The sequence below is a fragment of the Solanum lycopersicum genome, chromosome 11 (assembly GCF_036512215.1).
Source record: "Solanum lycopersicum chromosome 11, SLM_r2.1".
Taxonomy (NCBI): domain Eukaryota; kingdom Viridiplantae; phylum Streptophyta; class Magnoliopsida; order Solanales; family Solanaceae; genus Solanum; species Solanum lycopersicum.
In genome coordinates, this window is record NC_090810.1 from 56,975,077 (window position 1) to 56,991,767 (window position 16,691).

Sequence of the window (16,691 nt, forward strand, 5' to 3'; positions counted from 1 at the left end):
CCTAAAAGGAGTACTAATCCTAATAGGACTAGGATTAGTACACAGTAAATACTAATATTATTTAATACTATTTATTTAATACTATCTGTTATTATATTTAGTTGATTAACCGAACTTTTTGACCAGACTCGGATCCGCACGACCCTTTTTATTTAAAACAGTTTCTCATTTTAATTTGAATTTCCCGCCGTTGGAGATGACTATTCTGAAATGTTGCAACTTTCATGAACATGACCGTTTTGAAAAATTGCAAATTTTCTGTGTTGGCCGTGTGATTTCTGAAAGGTTGCAATCTTTTTTACCCAATGTGTCTTCTTCTTCTGCACAAATTTTCTTCGTGTGCGCAGTACTTTACTGCCGTTGAGTGGCTCGCTGACACCAGCGTTTTGGTATCAATACATTGGTGATTGAGATCATTCTATCCTAAAAGGACATACTTCAAATTAAACCTCGGATACTAGGGGAGAATAATCTCCTTAAAAGGACACTGTGCATTCAGTGCGCTTGTTCTTCTTTTCATTTTATTTTTTCCAGATTCTGATATGTTTTTACAGATTTTAGTTTTGTGAATAATTCTTGTTCTTCTGCTCTTCACTATTTATTAAACTTTAATAATTTTATATTTTTGCAAAATTTGTTATAATCAGTAATACTATTTTGAACACAGATTGTGTAACATGTTTTATGTGTTACAGAATGTAGAATTTATGTGAATATATTATTCTATTGACAATTGGGTTTTTTTTATTATGTGCTAATTGAATAGGACATTTTACCAAATCCTTGAATATAAATTACATATTTTAGTTTGGAGAAGTGCATAATCCACATGATATTGAAATACCAACCTCACACCTCTTATGGGTAGTGATGAAGTATTTTATGAAATTAGTTCATCATATAATCACCTAATTAATAATTATTATCTCAAAAAGTCATTTTTCTTAATTTTAATTTTCTTCAATAATAAAGTAAAATTTTTGAAATAATACAAGACGTCCAATGAAAAACGAAAATAATTTGCTGAGTAATATGTCAATATCTCGACTACAGAAAGGTCCAGAAGGAGATTGATGTGGTAGGTGTCAATGTCATGATCGAACATGATGCTTGTTCTATGAACATATATAGTTAAAATGTAAAATAATATCCTTCCTGTAAACTATAACTTTTGATATGATGATAAATATTTAATCCTAACATAATGAAAATAAAAAATAATTTTCTCATATGATTGAATAATAAAAGATATACATGTAAACATTAATATAATTATGAGGTGTTAATAAATTTACTAATGTCCTTCCATGATGTTGAATATTTTAATTTATAGGTACAAATTTGTGTTACTTTCAAATCCATATATATATTCAATTCAAAAACCACTATATAGCCATCTTGGAAATTCTGACCTTTGAATAATACACACACAAAAGTTCAACAAATCCATTTCTCCTTTGAATTTGTCATCTCTATCACCACAAGTGTCCTTCTCATTACATAGGCAATGGCCACTAATATTAATTAGATGAGAAGTATGGTGTATAGTTGACGGATATGATCTAGTGATTAATAAAATAATTTTTTTTTAAAAAAATAAATCATAAATTTAGAATTTTTCAATTTTAATAATAATTGAAAAAAGTTAAAATAATTTCTTTTCATCATCTCAAGTTTTGATCGGCAGATTCATTTGGTACGCTATATTTATGAGAGATATTAAATATAAATATACATGACTCCTTCAACTTGCCTTAAGTTTGGACATATCACTAACTCACTTAATTTGATTCGTTATATTTAATATATCTAAAGATTGGACTAATAGATAGCTAGTGAAATAAGTCGAAGTACGTACAAACAAACACTAATATTAAAAAAAATTACTATTAATGAATTAGGTGGCTGTTGTTGGTTTGTTGCATCATTTGATTATTAACCTCTTCTACCCCTTAACCAAAAGTCCAAAAATCCTTCATTTTTAATTTTATTTTTTCTTGTATGAATTAAACAAGATTATTATGTCAACAATAATACAAAGGGGTAGGGAAAATAGTAACAATATTATGGCTCAACCATTTCTCCATGAATTCAAGAAACAAGCTTCTTTCTACCTAAAGGAGAAGATCAAAACAGCTAGATTGGCTTTGACTGATGTTACACCAACTCAGATGTAAGTTTTGAAATTAGCGACTGATAAAATTTTATATATATCATGATAGTAATAGATCATCGGAAAAAAAATTTGTTAGCTACGAGTAATTTATAATTTCCACTTTCTTTAGTGTTTGTACTATGATGAGCAATTTTGACTTTTTTTGATCATTGTATCTTCTGATTTATTTACACAGTTTTTTTTAAAAATAATTTTGTGACTTTATTGTTATATTAACGAATTTTGATAAGTCATACATTTTTTGGTTTCTTTTACAAAAAGTAGGTTTTATTTTCAAGTTAGTGATCGTACGTGAAATTAATTTGATAAAATAATTAAACCAATTATGGTTCTTGTGGATTGGATCATTTATAGAAAAGAAACTCTGAATATTTGGGATTTTAATTTAAATTTAACGATTTTATTAGATATCTTATAACTAGAATTATTCCTCTGACGATGATGTTTGTTTGAAGATTGACAGAAGAAGCTACAAATGGAAATCCAGGTGCACCTGACACAAAAACATTAAAGATGATTTCCAAGGCAGCTTTTGAAGTTGATGATTATTGGAGAATTGTTGGGATCCTACATAAAAAGTAGGTCAATTTTAATTGTTATTTTTCTTCTTTTTTTTTTGGAATTTTTTGGATAATATTTTGAGGCTTGATGATGTTTAATTGTATGATGTAGATTGTCAAGTTTTGATAAAAAGAATTGGAGGGTTTCATATAAGGCTGTGATAGTGTTGGAACACTTGTTGACTCATGGACCTGAAAGTGTTGCTGAGGAATTTCAAAGTGATAAAGGTGTTATTAGGGAAATGGGAAGCTTTCAACTCATTGATGAGAAAGGGTAAACATTATTACAAGTTGAATTTAATTATGATCATGTATGGTAAACAAGTCATCAAAAACTAATTTGGGAAAATAACTCAACTCGAAAACAGTTTCTTTATACACCATCCTCTCCAGTTGCCTTTTGTGTGACTATACTGAGTATGTTGTTGGTAATTTCATCGTACAAAGTTTATTAGGTTCTACAACTTTGTCGCGATAAACTAAAAGTTGAATGTCCATCCATTTAAGGTACTTTGAATGATGTAATGCAGATTCAACTGGGGGCTAAATGTTAGGAAGAAATCTGAGAGGATATTGAAGCTGTTAGAAGATGGACAACTTCTCAAAGAAGAGAGGAACAAATCAAGGAAGATATCAAGAGGGATTGAAGGTTTTGGGAGCTTTAACATTAGGAGGACTACTAGTTCAGAGGAAGAATCAGCAATTAAACCTTATGGAAGGTCTAATTCACAGTTTAATCATCATGAAAATGATGATGATGATGATGATGAACTGCAAGTTAGTGAGAAACTGGATGATGAGTACTTAGTAAAAGAAAACATAGCACCAAGTGATGAAATGCACAAATGGAACTTCAAAGGAGAATCAAAAGCACTTTTGGATGAACAGAAAGAAGAACCAAGGATGGTATTTTCATCAGAAGAGGATCATCCTTTCAGAGAAACAGATCGATTAACGTCAGTCTCACTGCTTTCTTCTGGAGATCAAGTCCTCCAAGCATGTCAATAGGAGATCAAGTCCTCCAAGCATGTCAATAGGACGTGTAGCAGCGTATGTATGTTGAATAGTTGTTTTATGCGTTCATCTATCTCTCAGAACAGTTGTAGCGTTCTGCCTAAAGATATATGTATAAAGCTAAGAAACACTTCCCTTACAGACTTAATACCACTACTAGCTGGTTTGAGCTTCTGTTATAACCTTTACCTACAGGGTGAAGCAATGCAGAAATGCAACTATACTTCCATTTCAGGTTCATGGAATAATTGTTGCTCTCTTGAAAGAGCATAATACCCAACTTTGTGTTTCTTTACAATGCTACTAATGATACTGATGTTTCCTAGTTCATTGCTGTTGTTTTTTCGTTTAACCAACTGGTATCTAAGAGAGATCTCAACCACCCCACCGCACCCCTTAGTAACCCTGTTATATATCTCTACTGCTACAACCTCATGTAAACTAAAATTGCATTCTTGTTGCTTCTACCTTCAGCAACATTTAACATCTCAAGAAAATGGCAAAAGAAACAACAAGAGCACATAAAATCAATCTATAAAATCTATAACTACTACATTGTCTATGAGACAATTGCAGTGTTCTCCTCTACTCATGTTATCAACACAGAGTCTTTACCATTTTGGTGTATTAGAGATCTATGAGATGGGGCTATTTTACTTGTATGTGTAACACTAGCTCTTAGGTTACCTTTTTGTATCCTAGGCTCCACAAATACATATATATCGATTTACACTATTGTTACTACTATATCAGGATTTATAAGTTGCAGAGCCAATCCTTGATAGCAAGTCGTAGGGCATGGTTGGGAGTTAGCTCCAAATGGCTTAGTTTCAAATTGGTCATTGGAGAAGTATCATGACCACTTTCAAGCCATCCTTCAATGGCCTCTCCTTCATATGTGAACCCGTCTGCAGCAACCTGGGGGTCATTCATTATGTCCTGAAATAAATTCACAATTATGTGAGCATTATTGAGCTGCAAACATGAAAACCCAGAAAAATTGTTTCTAACAGCAGATTGGAGTGAATGAAAATTACAAACACGGCAGACTAGATGGATCATCTATTACTTTAGTGATCAATTTTCAGCATAAATTATGACTACAGGCCTATGATGCCATGCATGTGGAACAACTACCATCTCATGCATTTTACATTCACATTATGTTTTTATTTTTATTTTATGACTCCATGTTCTGCGGGGGTGGGGGTGTGTGAAAGGGTGGTTGAGAGAAGAGAAAGGATATGACCAGATGTTGTACAGCACTACCGGGAAACAGACTACCAGTTTGCTCCCTCTCAATTCTTTTTAAGTCTACACACTCTTGTCCCCTAAAATAACATATCTTTGTCTTCCTATCCTGCGTCTTTGAGGACCACAATGATTAATAGTACAAATAACATAACTTACCTGGCGAATCGGACATAAGAAAAAGGAGGGCACTGATTGTTCTTCAGACTCATTCAAGTTCTTTAGCTCCATTACAAGAGATGATGTCAGCTCAGGCCTATCCCTACTGTTTAATTCACAGCATTGCAATGCCAGTTCTGCTAACCTCCTTGACACAAATGTAGACCATTCTCCAGCAGATGAATCCAAAAGAGAGTCTAATTGTGCATATAAGACTGCCCTGCGTACTTCATTCACTAGTCCTGTTAGAGTTCTTCCAGTGAGCATTTGAAGGATAATAAGTCCAAAAGCATAAATGTCCGATTTAGGTGTCATAGCTCCAGTTTCATGAAATTCAGGATCAGTGTAGGCAAACAGACCCTTTGGTTCACTAAGACGATCGAAACTCGGGCATCGTAGGGCTTGCTTAGGTATCAGACTAGATATGCCGACATCACATATTTTACAGCTGCCCGTAGAATCAATGAGCACATTCTCAGGCCTCAGATCCCCATGTACAATTTTTTCAGGGTATGAAGAGTGCAAAAACAGAAGTGCACTCGCAATTTCAGCAAGAATTCGTGCTCGCATCTTCCATTTCATGGGACGAGTGTTATTTTTCCAGAAGAGGCGATCTTGGAGGCTCAAGCCAGGAAAATATTCATGAACAAGGCACCAAGATCCTGGGCATACACCAAGTAAAGTGACCAGATGAGGATGACGTAACTTAGCTAGAATTTCCACCTGCATGTAAGAAAATCATATGAGCAAGCACACAAATAAAAAAATTGTTCGCAGAGAAAATTATGAGATCACTTTTTAGCTTACGATGAAAGACCAAACTGCGCACAAGGAAAGGTATATGCACTTGAGTTGGATGATATTAAGGAAAATCACATGCTATGCTGAAAGGAACTCTGAAGTAAAGAAACTTAGAGTGGAACCCAAATCCTATCTAAATGCAATTTGCAATCCATGCATGTAAATCAAATGGAGATGTTTACCTGTTCAAAAAACTGTGATGGCTGTTGCATATTATAATGATGCAACTGCTTAATGACTACAGTTTTATCTGAGAGTTCTCCTTTAAATACATCACCATATCCTCCCTGACCAATCCTGAAGCTCTCAGAAAAATTGCATGTTGCTGTCTGCAAATCGGAGGATGAAAACTCAACCAACCCAAGTGATACAGAGCACTCAGCCAAGTCAATTGCACTTTGTCCTCCATATTTTCCACGATTCTTCCACGAATTAATCCAGTGCATGGCCTCAGTGTTTTTCTGCTTAAGTTTCTGCTTCTCCTGCTGGAGAGTTGATATGGAGGAGTGAATCAATGTCAATTCTCCAGTGATCTCTTCACATCGTCGATCAGCCTCCTGTGCACGACAATCCAGGAGGGCTATATTTCTCATGGCCTTGCACAGCTCATAAGTTTTCTCCTTTTTCTCCATCAAGAGCTTCTTTTTTTCCAGCAATGTAGTTTCCAGAGCATCCTCAGCTTCCTTCCTCAGTTTAACTTCACGTGCATGAGCAGATTCAAATGCTTTTATCTACAACAAAGCAAAATTTCTAAATTTCAGAGCCTAAGAAGGAAGCTTCAGTTCTTATTAAAAAATTAGAGGAAACTTCAGTTATATAGAAGTAATAGTTCACCAATTATGTGTTTTCAGTCCGTTATAGACGTTGCAAATATGAGAAATGACATTAATATTCACATAGCATTCCTCTTTTAATGGTAGTTGCGCAGTATAGAAGATATGTTGCATGAATTTCTGCTGTATTTAAGAATACAAACTGGCTTTAGGAATGAACTACTCTGACACAGAGATTCATGCAGTAGCATTGACTTGGTCGAAAACATAGAGTATATTAGTTCTAAAGTGCTGGCTTCAATTTTTTTAGCTTGGACAAGCCCATAGTGGGTCTACTGGTACATTAGATATGATGGCTTTGGTCCATAAATGAATGTGAAACAACAATATAAGAAAAGCTAATAAGTGTAATTTAGCTTCATAAGCCTCCATGTCTGAGACATCCAGCGGTAGCCAAATTTTACGGTTGTCCTAGCATCAATAAAGTTCTTCCACAAATATGTAAGTATGGAATGATCTGTAGAGCAATAAGAATATGACCACCTCAATAGGAATACAGAAACTAGATTTTCACCTTTCTGATGGCTTCTTCAGCTTCAGCTTCCAGTTTTTTGCGCTTCAGAATCTCTGCAAAAGCTTCATTCCTTGATGATTCAAATTCTGTGCCGACTTCTGCCAGCTGTTTGTATAAACTTTCCATCTCCGCATCAGGGGGCACCATTTGTTCAACTGAAGAAGCACAACTGATATCATGAATAGAACTTGTTGAAATAGATAAACTAGGAACACTGATCAGATTGCTTCTGCTGGAAGAAGAAAAATCCTTGACCCGTAAATCAGTTTGTGATGGAATCCCCGCTTCAAGAACTAACTTTTTTATTCCAGATGACAGCAGGTCCCTAGACAAGCTTGACTGAACACGTTCTGGGAACAGGATAACCTCATTCTCGCAAGACTTCAGACACTGAGATCTTAAACCACATACATCAACAGCCCCTGCTTGAGTATTAGGAGAAATAGGTGCAATGAAGCTTGAGCATTCAGGGGGTTGTCTAATCCAGATTAGTCTTCCTTTGTACACAAAGAATATTTCACAGAATGTAGGGAACTTTGTGGCAGCATAACTTGCTTTCCTGGAGCTTTTCTTAACCTTCACACAACTGTAGATAGCTGGTAAGTTTGGGTACACGGGACCAGTTTTATTTGATGAAAATTCAGAAAGATGCAAATATACTGTTCCAGTAAATACAGGTTTAGCAACAGAAAATATAGAGGGTGAAAGAAAAGATCCATATCGACATACCAACTATAGATTGGATTAAGGTTCTGTCATGTTGATATCCTTACATTAGGTCCAGTGTTACGAATGTTTTCACATTTGTTCAGAGATTGTATGTTCGTGTAAAAATAAGAGAGATTTTGAAGAGCTTCTAGGTCAAGAGAACTGATTTTGTCCAAATGAGAAACTACTATGTGTTGGAATGAAATGGTCCCACATATAGCAGATAAATAGAGGATTCATATAAATAACACTACTAGTTTGTGATGGAGGCTCTGTTATTGTTGTCATCTTTGTAAGCAACTGAAGCAAGATATATGTTGTATTATGAAATCCCCCAGTTCTGCAGGCAATGACAACTCCACAGATTTCTAGACCTCTAATTTGACCACTGTTCTCAGTTCTCCAACAGTGAAAGTTTAGACTAGCCTATTAGTATTTTCAGCTAGCAATTTGACTACCCTAGGAAATTTGTCCCCACCCGTCAAGTTTGATGAGAACAGTTACCTGAAATGAACACAAACTGGGCCGAGCACCTATGTTGCTCAGATTCTCTAAAAGTACTGCCATAACCATGTCAGATCCTTCAAAAATGCACAAATTTGGAGGATTCATCACGCAACCTGTGCCATTTTTGAAGAGTTTGAGCAACATAGCCGGGCACTACCTTGTTGAAAAGAAAGACCTAAATTTCCTTCGCTAATTAGGTCAGTCAGGAAAAGTGAAACTAACATCAAATTGCTACAAGACATGAACAAAGCACTCAAAATGTTTCCAAAACTAGGGATTCCTCTTTTCTCCTTTCTTTTTGGTTGATATGGTAAAACCCTATCCCTTCCCCTCAAAATAATATCATGTCTAGGAGTCTACAGTGGCTCTTCCGAATTTTGCTCTCTAGGTGACACAAATTCTCAACCTCTAGGTAAGAGGTGGAATACTCTATCACTTAAGCAGCCTCACTTACCAGAAACTAGAGATACCAGGAGATCAACATAGCAACTAGGACATTTCATTTTGTGGTCAATTCTGGTGCCTCTGACACGATAAATCTGGTTTATGCAGGTAAAATAACATGTAGGAGGAAACAAGTTCACAAAAAAGATTTAGTTTTTATTAAGATCCTTGGCACAAAAACAGAACCGCATGAATTTGAGATATTTTATAGCATCCAGAAGTCTTTCCAAAAAGACAAAGCGATTCAAAAATTGAATCATATAACATAATCCAGAATTCACAAGTGCAATCATAATCTACAGCAGTTCAAACAGTTTAATCGCACTTGAACATAATCTAAATGACCAGAAGTTGAAGACCTACTCCGGTATAGCCCCAATTATAAGCTTTCTGATGTTATGTTTGTTGACAAAATCCAGAATTCCTTTTAGGACTTGATCTGATTCAACTATAGCAACAGTTGCTTTAACCTGAAAATATTATCACGTCTTCTGTAAGTGACTGCATTGGTAACATGATACAAGGAAAATACTCATCATTACTATGAAAAGAAAAGCAGATTTTACAGTACATAGATCATGATACAGTGAAACACTAGTTGTTTTAGTTTTAAATGAATGATACTGTGAGAATATTCGTGTCACAGAGGTAGCAAAGATCTAGACATATTCCTGCATGTTGTATAGTAGCAATAAAATGTCAAATCTAATCACAGAAATCAACGAGACTAAAACAGTTGTAATACAAACATTGGTCAAGATGTAGTGAGGAAGGAAACCGTGAAAGTAACAGAAAAAATAATTTAAACTTAAGGACTTCTAGTCTTTGTTTCGGATGTAATAGAAGATATTAGAAAGTAGAAAAGTGAGAGAAGAAAAGAATATATTTCGGGGGCTCAAACCCACTCAAGCTATCAAGTATAGCACGCAGTAAAAGGTTCAAATCCCAACAGAAGAAAAAAAAAACTAGGTAATTTCTTCCCATCTGCCCAAACTAGGTGGATCAAATTACCCGATACCTGTGTTTGTGGGAGATATCAGGTAACTGTTGGAATAATCAAGGTGCACACAACCTTGACCAAATATACAACAATAACAATGGGGAAATCTTGGTAGCTTAGTTGGTTGACTACCTGTACATTCACCTTACATACCTAGTGTAATCCCAGAAGTGGCCCAAGATACCTTTGTCCAAAAAAAAAAGTATAGCGGGAAGTGAGAGAGAGGCACGAAGGAGCAGATAAAACAAGTTAAGACTTTTAGGGATCAAATGTAGAATACTTTGAGAAGAGGGGAGCGATCTGTACAAACAGAAAATTCAGATACAAGGTGCCTGAGATGGAGAGTCAGGAGCCTGGAGCCCAACAACTTCCTCGTCAACTTTTATCACATCCCCACCTTTATTCTCTTGAATAGAAATTTCTTCACATCACTTTTTACTGTTCCTTTCACTTTCTCTGGGTTTCTTCAACATCTAGAAAAAGAGAATATATTTGTTAAAAATCACTCATCTTTTCCTCACCACAATCTCTGTTTCAGATTATGGTACCATTCTGAAAATCAGCAGGAGAACTTCTTTCTTTTGAATATCATTACAGTAAAACGGCAAAGAAGAACTATTTCCATTTTAAAGAACTTTTTCCATTTTAATTTCTCTAGATTGATCGATATTTTTTCACCCATACATCTGTTCATTTTCATGTCCACATTCAATGTATACAATTTGAATAATCCACACATGTCCTTCAGAACCAAAAAAAAAAAAAAAGAGGAAAAAGAGGAGAGAAAAGCCAAATAGCTTTCAACAATGACCTTTCTCGTTTGTACAACCCAGCAAACAACAAGAACTGCAAGAGGGCAATCCCTTTAATCCATCAGCACTTCATCACGATAAAATACTCAGACCAGGATAAACACGAAATACGGTTGTGATCGATGGAATATGGTGGAGATCTACAATGGTGCTTAAGTTTCTACGGTTACTAAAGGGACGGTAAATATTAGGAGGGAGAAGGAATTTTGGTGAAGAGGGGAAGGGGAGAAGAGAGGTGGAAAAGGGTAGAAGGGGCAATAAGAGATGGCGTAAATGGAAGTAGTCAGAGATGGTAGCATTTATTGGTAACATAAGTGACACAACTTCAGGCGGAAAGCATGGAAAGTTCCTCTACTGCCGTTTTAACCATTTGCTCAGTAATTAGTCAAAACCGTTACCTAAGTAAATGATTGTAGAGATCCTAATCTCACATTAAGAAAACTAGTTATAAGTAAGATATCTGATCGTGGTCCCATTTGACATCCATTCTATTAAATAAAATTTATCAACAAAAATCCCACAAATACACAGCCTGATCAGAGTCTGAGTCTCAAAATAAACCCATCCCAAAGTTTCAGAACCAAAAAGAGTTGTTCACATCTGCTCATAAGTTATTTTGAAGCAAAAGCCAAAAAGTACACAGAAATCCTCTAGCAGCTTAAAATGCTACCATTTAAGATTTAAAGTTCTTAAGCAACATCAATGATCATTAATACCACATAAGAATCATAAAAGGAAATGGTCCGACCTAGCTCATCCTACTCAGACATGTTTAAAGATGTCACATTAGACACTTGCCCCTGTAACAGTTTTATCAGTTCTATGCAAATCACACTAAAATAAGTAAGCCCACTAAGATAATAGTTCTAACAATTCAGAGTAGCAAAATGACTTAGAGGTGGTTTGGCAGGAGGTATTAGAGAAAATTGTAAATTAGGTATTGGGCCTAACTCTACCCTTCAAGGGTGGCCTAGTGGTTTGGGCTTAGGACTTCCATGCGGGTTACCTCTCCTATGTTATTTGCGAGCTATTGCATAGGAGCGGGGGTTTTACCCTGTGTGCACCCAAAAGGTAGCGCGATGTTATCAAAGGCGAAAAGCACAAAAAAAGCTCTAAGGTCCGTTGGGGCTTTAGGCGCAAAAGGCATATAAAGCGGGCTTTATTGAAAAAAGGCGCAAAAGGAAAAAAAATACTAACATATATCTTTAGTTCAAGACGAATTATTATAAACATGAATGACAAATATATGACCAAAGAAATTGAAAAAAAAATTATGATAAAGTGAAATATCAATTGTTTAGTGTCATTTCTTTGGAAGAGGCTCATTGGCAAAGACAAGTTTTCCTTAGAACCTTGAGGATGACACTGAAGCGCACATAAAGCGAGGTGAAGCGCTTAACATGTTTCGAGCCTCGCTTCAGGGCTTAAGCATGCTTCAAGCGTGCCTTTGACTACATTGGGGTAGCGGTTGCGGGTTTTCCTTGTCACAAAAAAAAGGTCTTGGGCCTAACTCACACCTTAAAAGCTAGATCCAATGAAGGAGGATTGTCCAAACCTTATAAGGAGACCACCCATCTCATTAACCACTAATGTGGAATCTCAGTTTTTAAAAAGAAAAACACCAATGTGGGATCTTCTTTCATTCTTTAACCAAAATAATACATATATTAGCTATGGTATAATTTAATCCTATATTTGGTGTCTGCAACCTATGTATAACTAATACACACCCTATTTGGTACTATTCTTATACATAGTACACCATGGCATTAACATGCGAGATACTATTCCTATTCTAATACACCATATTCAGTAATATGATATTCTAATACACCCTATTCATTTGATACAACAAACAAAACAGACTACATAACTAGTTTCTGCACAACTAATCCTAGCCTAATACGTCATATACAGTACTATTTTTATAAACCCTATTACTCTCCTATTATCTTGTTTGTCGGTTCTATTATTACTTGTTGTTTCCTTTGTTTTGGTTAGCATATTATTGTTGTTAATATTGTTCTCTTCTACTTTATTTTAAGTTGACTTTTTCACTATAGTATTTCTTTCAATACTTGATGTTGATATGTTTTACTTGAGCATAGGGTCTATCAAAAACAACCTATCTACCTTCCGGGTACGGCTATGGACACACCACCACCTCTTCAGTCCTCACTTCTGGGTATGTTTTTGTACTTATACGCCCTACCAAATGACCCTTAGTGAGAATAGACTAAACTTCTAAAGCAAATTAGTTAAGCGTAGGAACAGTGCACAACCTAGACAGAGAAATTATTCTACATGTTGAGAGGAAGGAAATGGTGAAAGAGCAATACCAATACAAATATTACAAAATCACAATTCAACATCATCATTCTCTTTGATCAGGACACTAGCATCAACAACTCTTCAATCATAGAGTAAAATGGTTATGCAGTATGGTCTTCTTCTTTATTCAATATGATCCACCAAATGAATTTTGTGAAACCTAGTTTTACAAAATAATTGCAACATATGCTATAAACAGGACTGTGTTCCTGGAAAATAACTCCACAACACTCCACACCAATCATATAGAGATAAATGATACCTTTGATTTGCAGCATACACTCAAATAACGAGACATAAGTTTCCAAGCCTCTTCTCTCTCTGCATATCGAAATGCGGCAACCATTTTTGCATTAGCCTGAGTAACTGGCAATTTTCCCACTGCATAAAAATCACAAATATGAACACATGATTGTAGGTTGTCAATAGAATAAATTGGTTCCTCTAAAGTTTTCTAGTCTAAATGTGCATAGTATGGGGGAATGTTTTAACAGGGTGCACTTTAGTGGAGAGGAAAATGTTTGTCATAATGCGAGAAAACATTTCCCGGATCATTTTCTATTGTTAGGATTATGAAAATAGATGCCATATGGTAATTGTACACGGACTAATATTCAGGAAAACCAGAGGCGGGTTCAACACTACACCTTTATGGGTTCAAGCTCTTAAGGTTCTTACCGTTGAACCCATTATATTTTAAAAGTTTAGGGTTCATACCTACTATTTATTGCACATATTTATGGATTTATATTCGCATATCGTCACTCTGCATCTGCTTCTGGGTAAAAGTATGTATATGAGTATCGTAAACAGTGGCTACATGTTGACTTAAGCAAGTGATATGGACTTAAAAAGTTAGGATAGTTGTAAAGGAAAATTTTGCTCATTCCTTTTTGGTCAAAAATTATTTTCCAGGAACAAAGAGTTTCACGACTCAATGTAATCAAACATTCCTTAAAAAGACCAAAACTTCATCAACTTATTGAAAAACATTTCAGTAAAATGAAGCTAAATCTATAATCATGATATGATATATAATCCACATTTAACTCTCCAGTTGGCTCAAATGGTTTGTCTTTAGACTTCCATAATGAAGTCTCGAGTTCGAAACCCCTTGCCTGCACAACAGGGTCTTTGCCTAGTTCGGTTCATCTCTTTTATGTGGTCTGCGAGCTATTGCATACGAGCGGGACAACCAAAAAAGATACACTAATCATCTACATTTATAACCAACAAACACTAGAATGATCCAGAAAAATGATCTTTTTAAGGAACAACATTAAAGCATAAACAAAATTCTCATTACCAAAAGCACCCAAAGTATATTAATCATCTTAACATGAAAAAAAGTATCAACAACAAGAAAGTGGGAAAAAAGAGGTTACATACACAAAGTGGGTATATATGGAGAAGGTTGAAGAACATGAAGAATACAAATCTCAGAATTCCCAAATGTCTTACAAGCCCACTGAACCAAAGCAACACCTTTGTCAACATATTTACCCACAGCTACAAATACTTTAGACCCTTGTAGTTGTTCTTCTTCTTCCACCACAACTTCTCTTGATTGAGGAGCAACGATTTGGCTTGTCCTGTAAAACCCACGTCGGAAACTGGGCATTGAAGAATACCCAGACGGGAAATTTGGAGGAGTTGAAGGAGGAGGAGGTAAAGGGGTTAGCAACTCCATGGATTTTGAATATCAAAGAACTCAAAACTCACTGTGAGACATTATAGAGACAATTGGGGGATTCTTTTTTATGCTCGTGTCAACATCTCACGACTTTAATTTGTTAAGAGTCATATTGATACGACAAGTTATGGTGTGTTTGGTCTGATGTAACATGTTTTTCGCGCAAAATAATGTTTCTTTCCTCGATAGATTGATTATTAAAATTTTCACTTTATCGATAAGATTTTAATATTTTTTAATTTTATTATAACTTAAAAAATATTTATATGATTTTTCTATGTATAATGTATTTTGTATATATTTAAACAAATGAATTTTCAGGTATATGTATCTTCAGTTAAAATAAAATTATATATATATATTCAACTAAATGATGGATATATATGTAATGTATTAATATTTTATAAATAGTACAAATTTTTAGGTAAATATATCTCCGGTAAAGTATCAACTAATTATTTATTTTCAATTCTGGCTAATTTAATTTTCCTTTAAATAGTCTAAAATTTTAGATATAAGTACCTCTAAATATTTTGTGTTTTTTTATATATATTATTCATTTAAAATGATTCATATTTATTGTATGTAGAAATTTAAAATTTAAGTTTCAAAGCTCTATAAAGTGTTATTGAAGGTACGTATAAGTTGGTCGAATGGCCAATTAATTTGGTAATAATTACTTTCGTTATGAATTTGATTAAATAATTAATTTGTCGAATTTTCTTCAAAAATACAGAAGTGAGCAATGGTTGTTATTAAAGAAAGAAGTATAGAGTTTTGGTTAAAACCATTCCTCAACTATGACCTAAATGTAAAATACTTTCTTATATTATAAAAGTGAACAGAAGTTTCAATACAGAATATTGATATTATATAAATCTTGGAAAACATAAAAAAGAATCGTTGGAAGCAATTCAAAAAAAAAGAGTCATGACAGATATACCACACTTGGCGTGCTAGGAATTTGAGGAGATTTAGAGACATATGTGTTACATACGAAAGATGCAGTAACACAAATAAAGAAGGAAATTAGTGAAAGATTACACTTACTTAGTAGTTCAAAGAAAGTAAGTAAATGTAGACAATTTATTCAGCATTTGTTTAGCTAGTTGTTTTGTTCTGTTAGAGGCCTATTCTCTATTTCAGAAATAGGTGCTCTTTTATTTGTATTTGTTCTTTGGTGGTTATGGTAATATTTTACTGTTGTTATAAAAAAAGTGAACAAAAATCATCTTTGCATTATTCAAAAAGTTGCAAGATTCATCTTTCTGTCTATTTTTTTGGCGAAATGGTCTAGTGGACCCTTGTATTTGTATCTGTCTGTATTCTAGACCCTTCTATTTCTCCTTTTGTCATTTGAACCCCTGAACCCATCTAAACACAACATTTTAAACGCTTCAAGAATAAAAAATGAGTTTTGTGAATTTATAACTACATCGAGCCGTCATGGTGAAGACCAACAAAATCAAACCAACAAAGATACAATACAATCAATGCAAAAAAAGAGGTGAGTAAATTGAAGGAAAAAATAAACAAGAAAAAAATGGTGCTAAGTGAAAATAAAGAAAAAAAATGGTCTTTAAAAGTAAAAATCTAACTTTTTAAGGTGTCTGACGTTCTAGTTTTGTGTGTATACACACTCCATGTGGAGTCTTTCCACATAGGATGCCACATCAAATATTGTGTTTAAAATAATGTGTTTAAATGAGTCCAGGGGCCTAGATGACAAAAGGGTAAGTAGGAGAGTCCAAAATACAAAAGGATACAAGTACAAGGGTCCACCCGACATTCGCCTATTTTTTTTAAGAAACTCAAGCTGTAACAAATCGAAATCCTCGCTATATTAATAAGAGCACTAAAACACGATTACAACCTTACGATTCTAGTT

General features: G+C 34.6%; 2 protein-coding genes across 2 annotated transcripts; one reads left to right on the plus strand and one right to left on the minus strand.

Annotated features, from left to right (window-relative positions):
- The first annotated feature begins 1,102 nt into the window (after window positions 1-1,102).
- LOC101253053 (uncharacterized) lies at window positions 1,103-4,030 on the plus strand. The gene is made up of 4 exons (XM_004250904.5): window positions 1,103-2,173; window positions 2,632-2,754; window positions 2,849-3,010; window positions 3,267-4,030. The coding sequence occupies exons 1-4, from the start codon at window positions 2,022-2,024 to the stop codon at window positions 3,742-3,744; spliced, it is 915 nt and encodes a 304-aa protein (XP_004250952.2). The 5' UTR covers window positions 1,103-2,021; the 3' UTR covers window positions 3,745-4,030.
- Window positions 4,031-4,268: 238 nt separating this feature from the next.
- LOC101253351 (U-box domain-containing protein 33) lies at window positions 4,269-14,965 on the minus strand. Its single transcript, XM_004250905.5, has 7 exons — window positions 14,500-14,965; window positions 13,373-13,491; window positions 9,331-9,437; window positions 7,309-7,894; window positions 6,144-6,692; window positions 5,161-5,883; window positions 4,269-4,689 (listed from the first exon to the last, which is right to left on the minus strand). Exons 1-7 carry the CDS (start codon window positions 14,798-14,800, stop codon window positions 4,507-4,509), a joined length of 2,568 nt encoding a protein of 855 aa, XP_004250953.1. The 5' UTR covers window positions 14,801-14,965; the 3' UTR covers window positions 4,269-4,506.
- Window positions 14,966-16,691: the final 1,726 nt, after the last annotated feature.

Excerpts from the sequence above, each read along its gene's own strand:
- LOC101253053 (XM_004250904.5), top strand. The coding sequence starts at position 2,022 with ATGTCAACAATAATACAAAGGGGTAGGGAAAATAGTAACAATATTATG. Across the intron at positions 2,174-2,631 it reads GATGTTACACCAACTCAGAT|ATTGACAGAAGAAGCTACAA; the intron begins GTAAGTTTTGAA and ends GTTTGTTTGAAG. Across the intron at positions 2,755-2,848 it reads GTTGGGATCCTACATAAAAA|ATTGTCAAGTTTTGATAAAA; the intron begins GTAGGTCAATTT and ends TGTATGATGTAG.
- LOC101253351 (XM_004250905.5), bottom strand. The coding sequence starts at position 14,800 with ATGGAGTTGCTAACCCCTTTACCTCCTCCTCCTTCAACTCCTCCAAAT. Across the intron at positions 13,492-14,499 it reads TCCATATATACCCACTTTGT|TGGGAAAATTGCCAGTTACT; the intron begins GTATGTAACCTC and ends ATTTTTATGCAG. Across the intron at positions 6,693-7,308 it reads CTGAAGAAGCCATCAGAAAG|ATAAAAGCATTTGAATCTGC; the intron begins GTGAAAATCTAG and ends GCTTTGTTGTAG.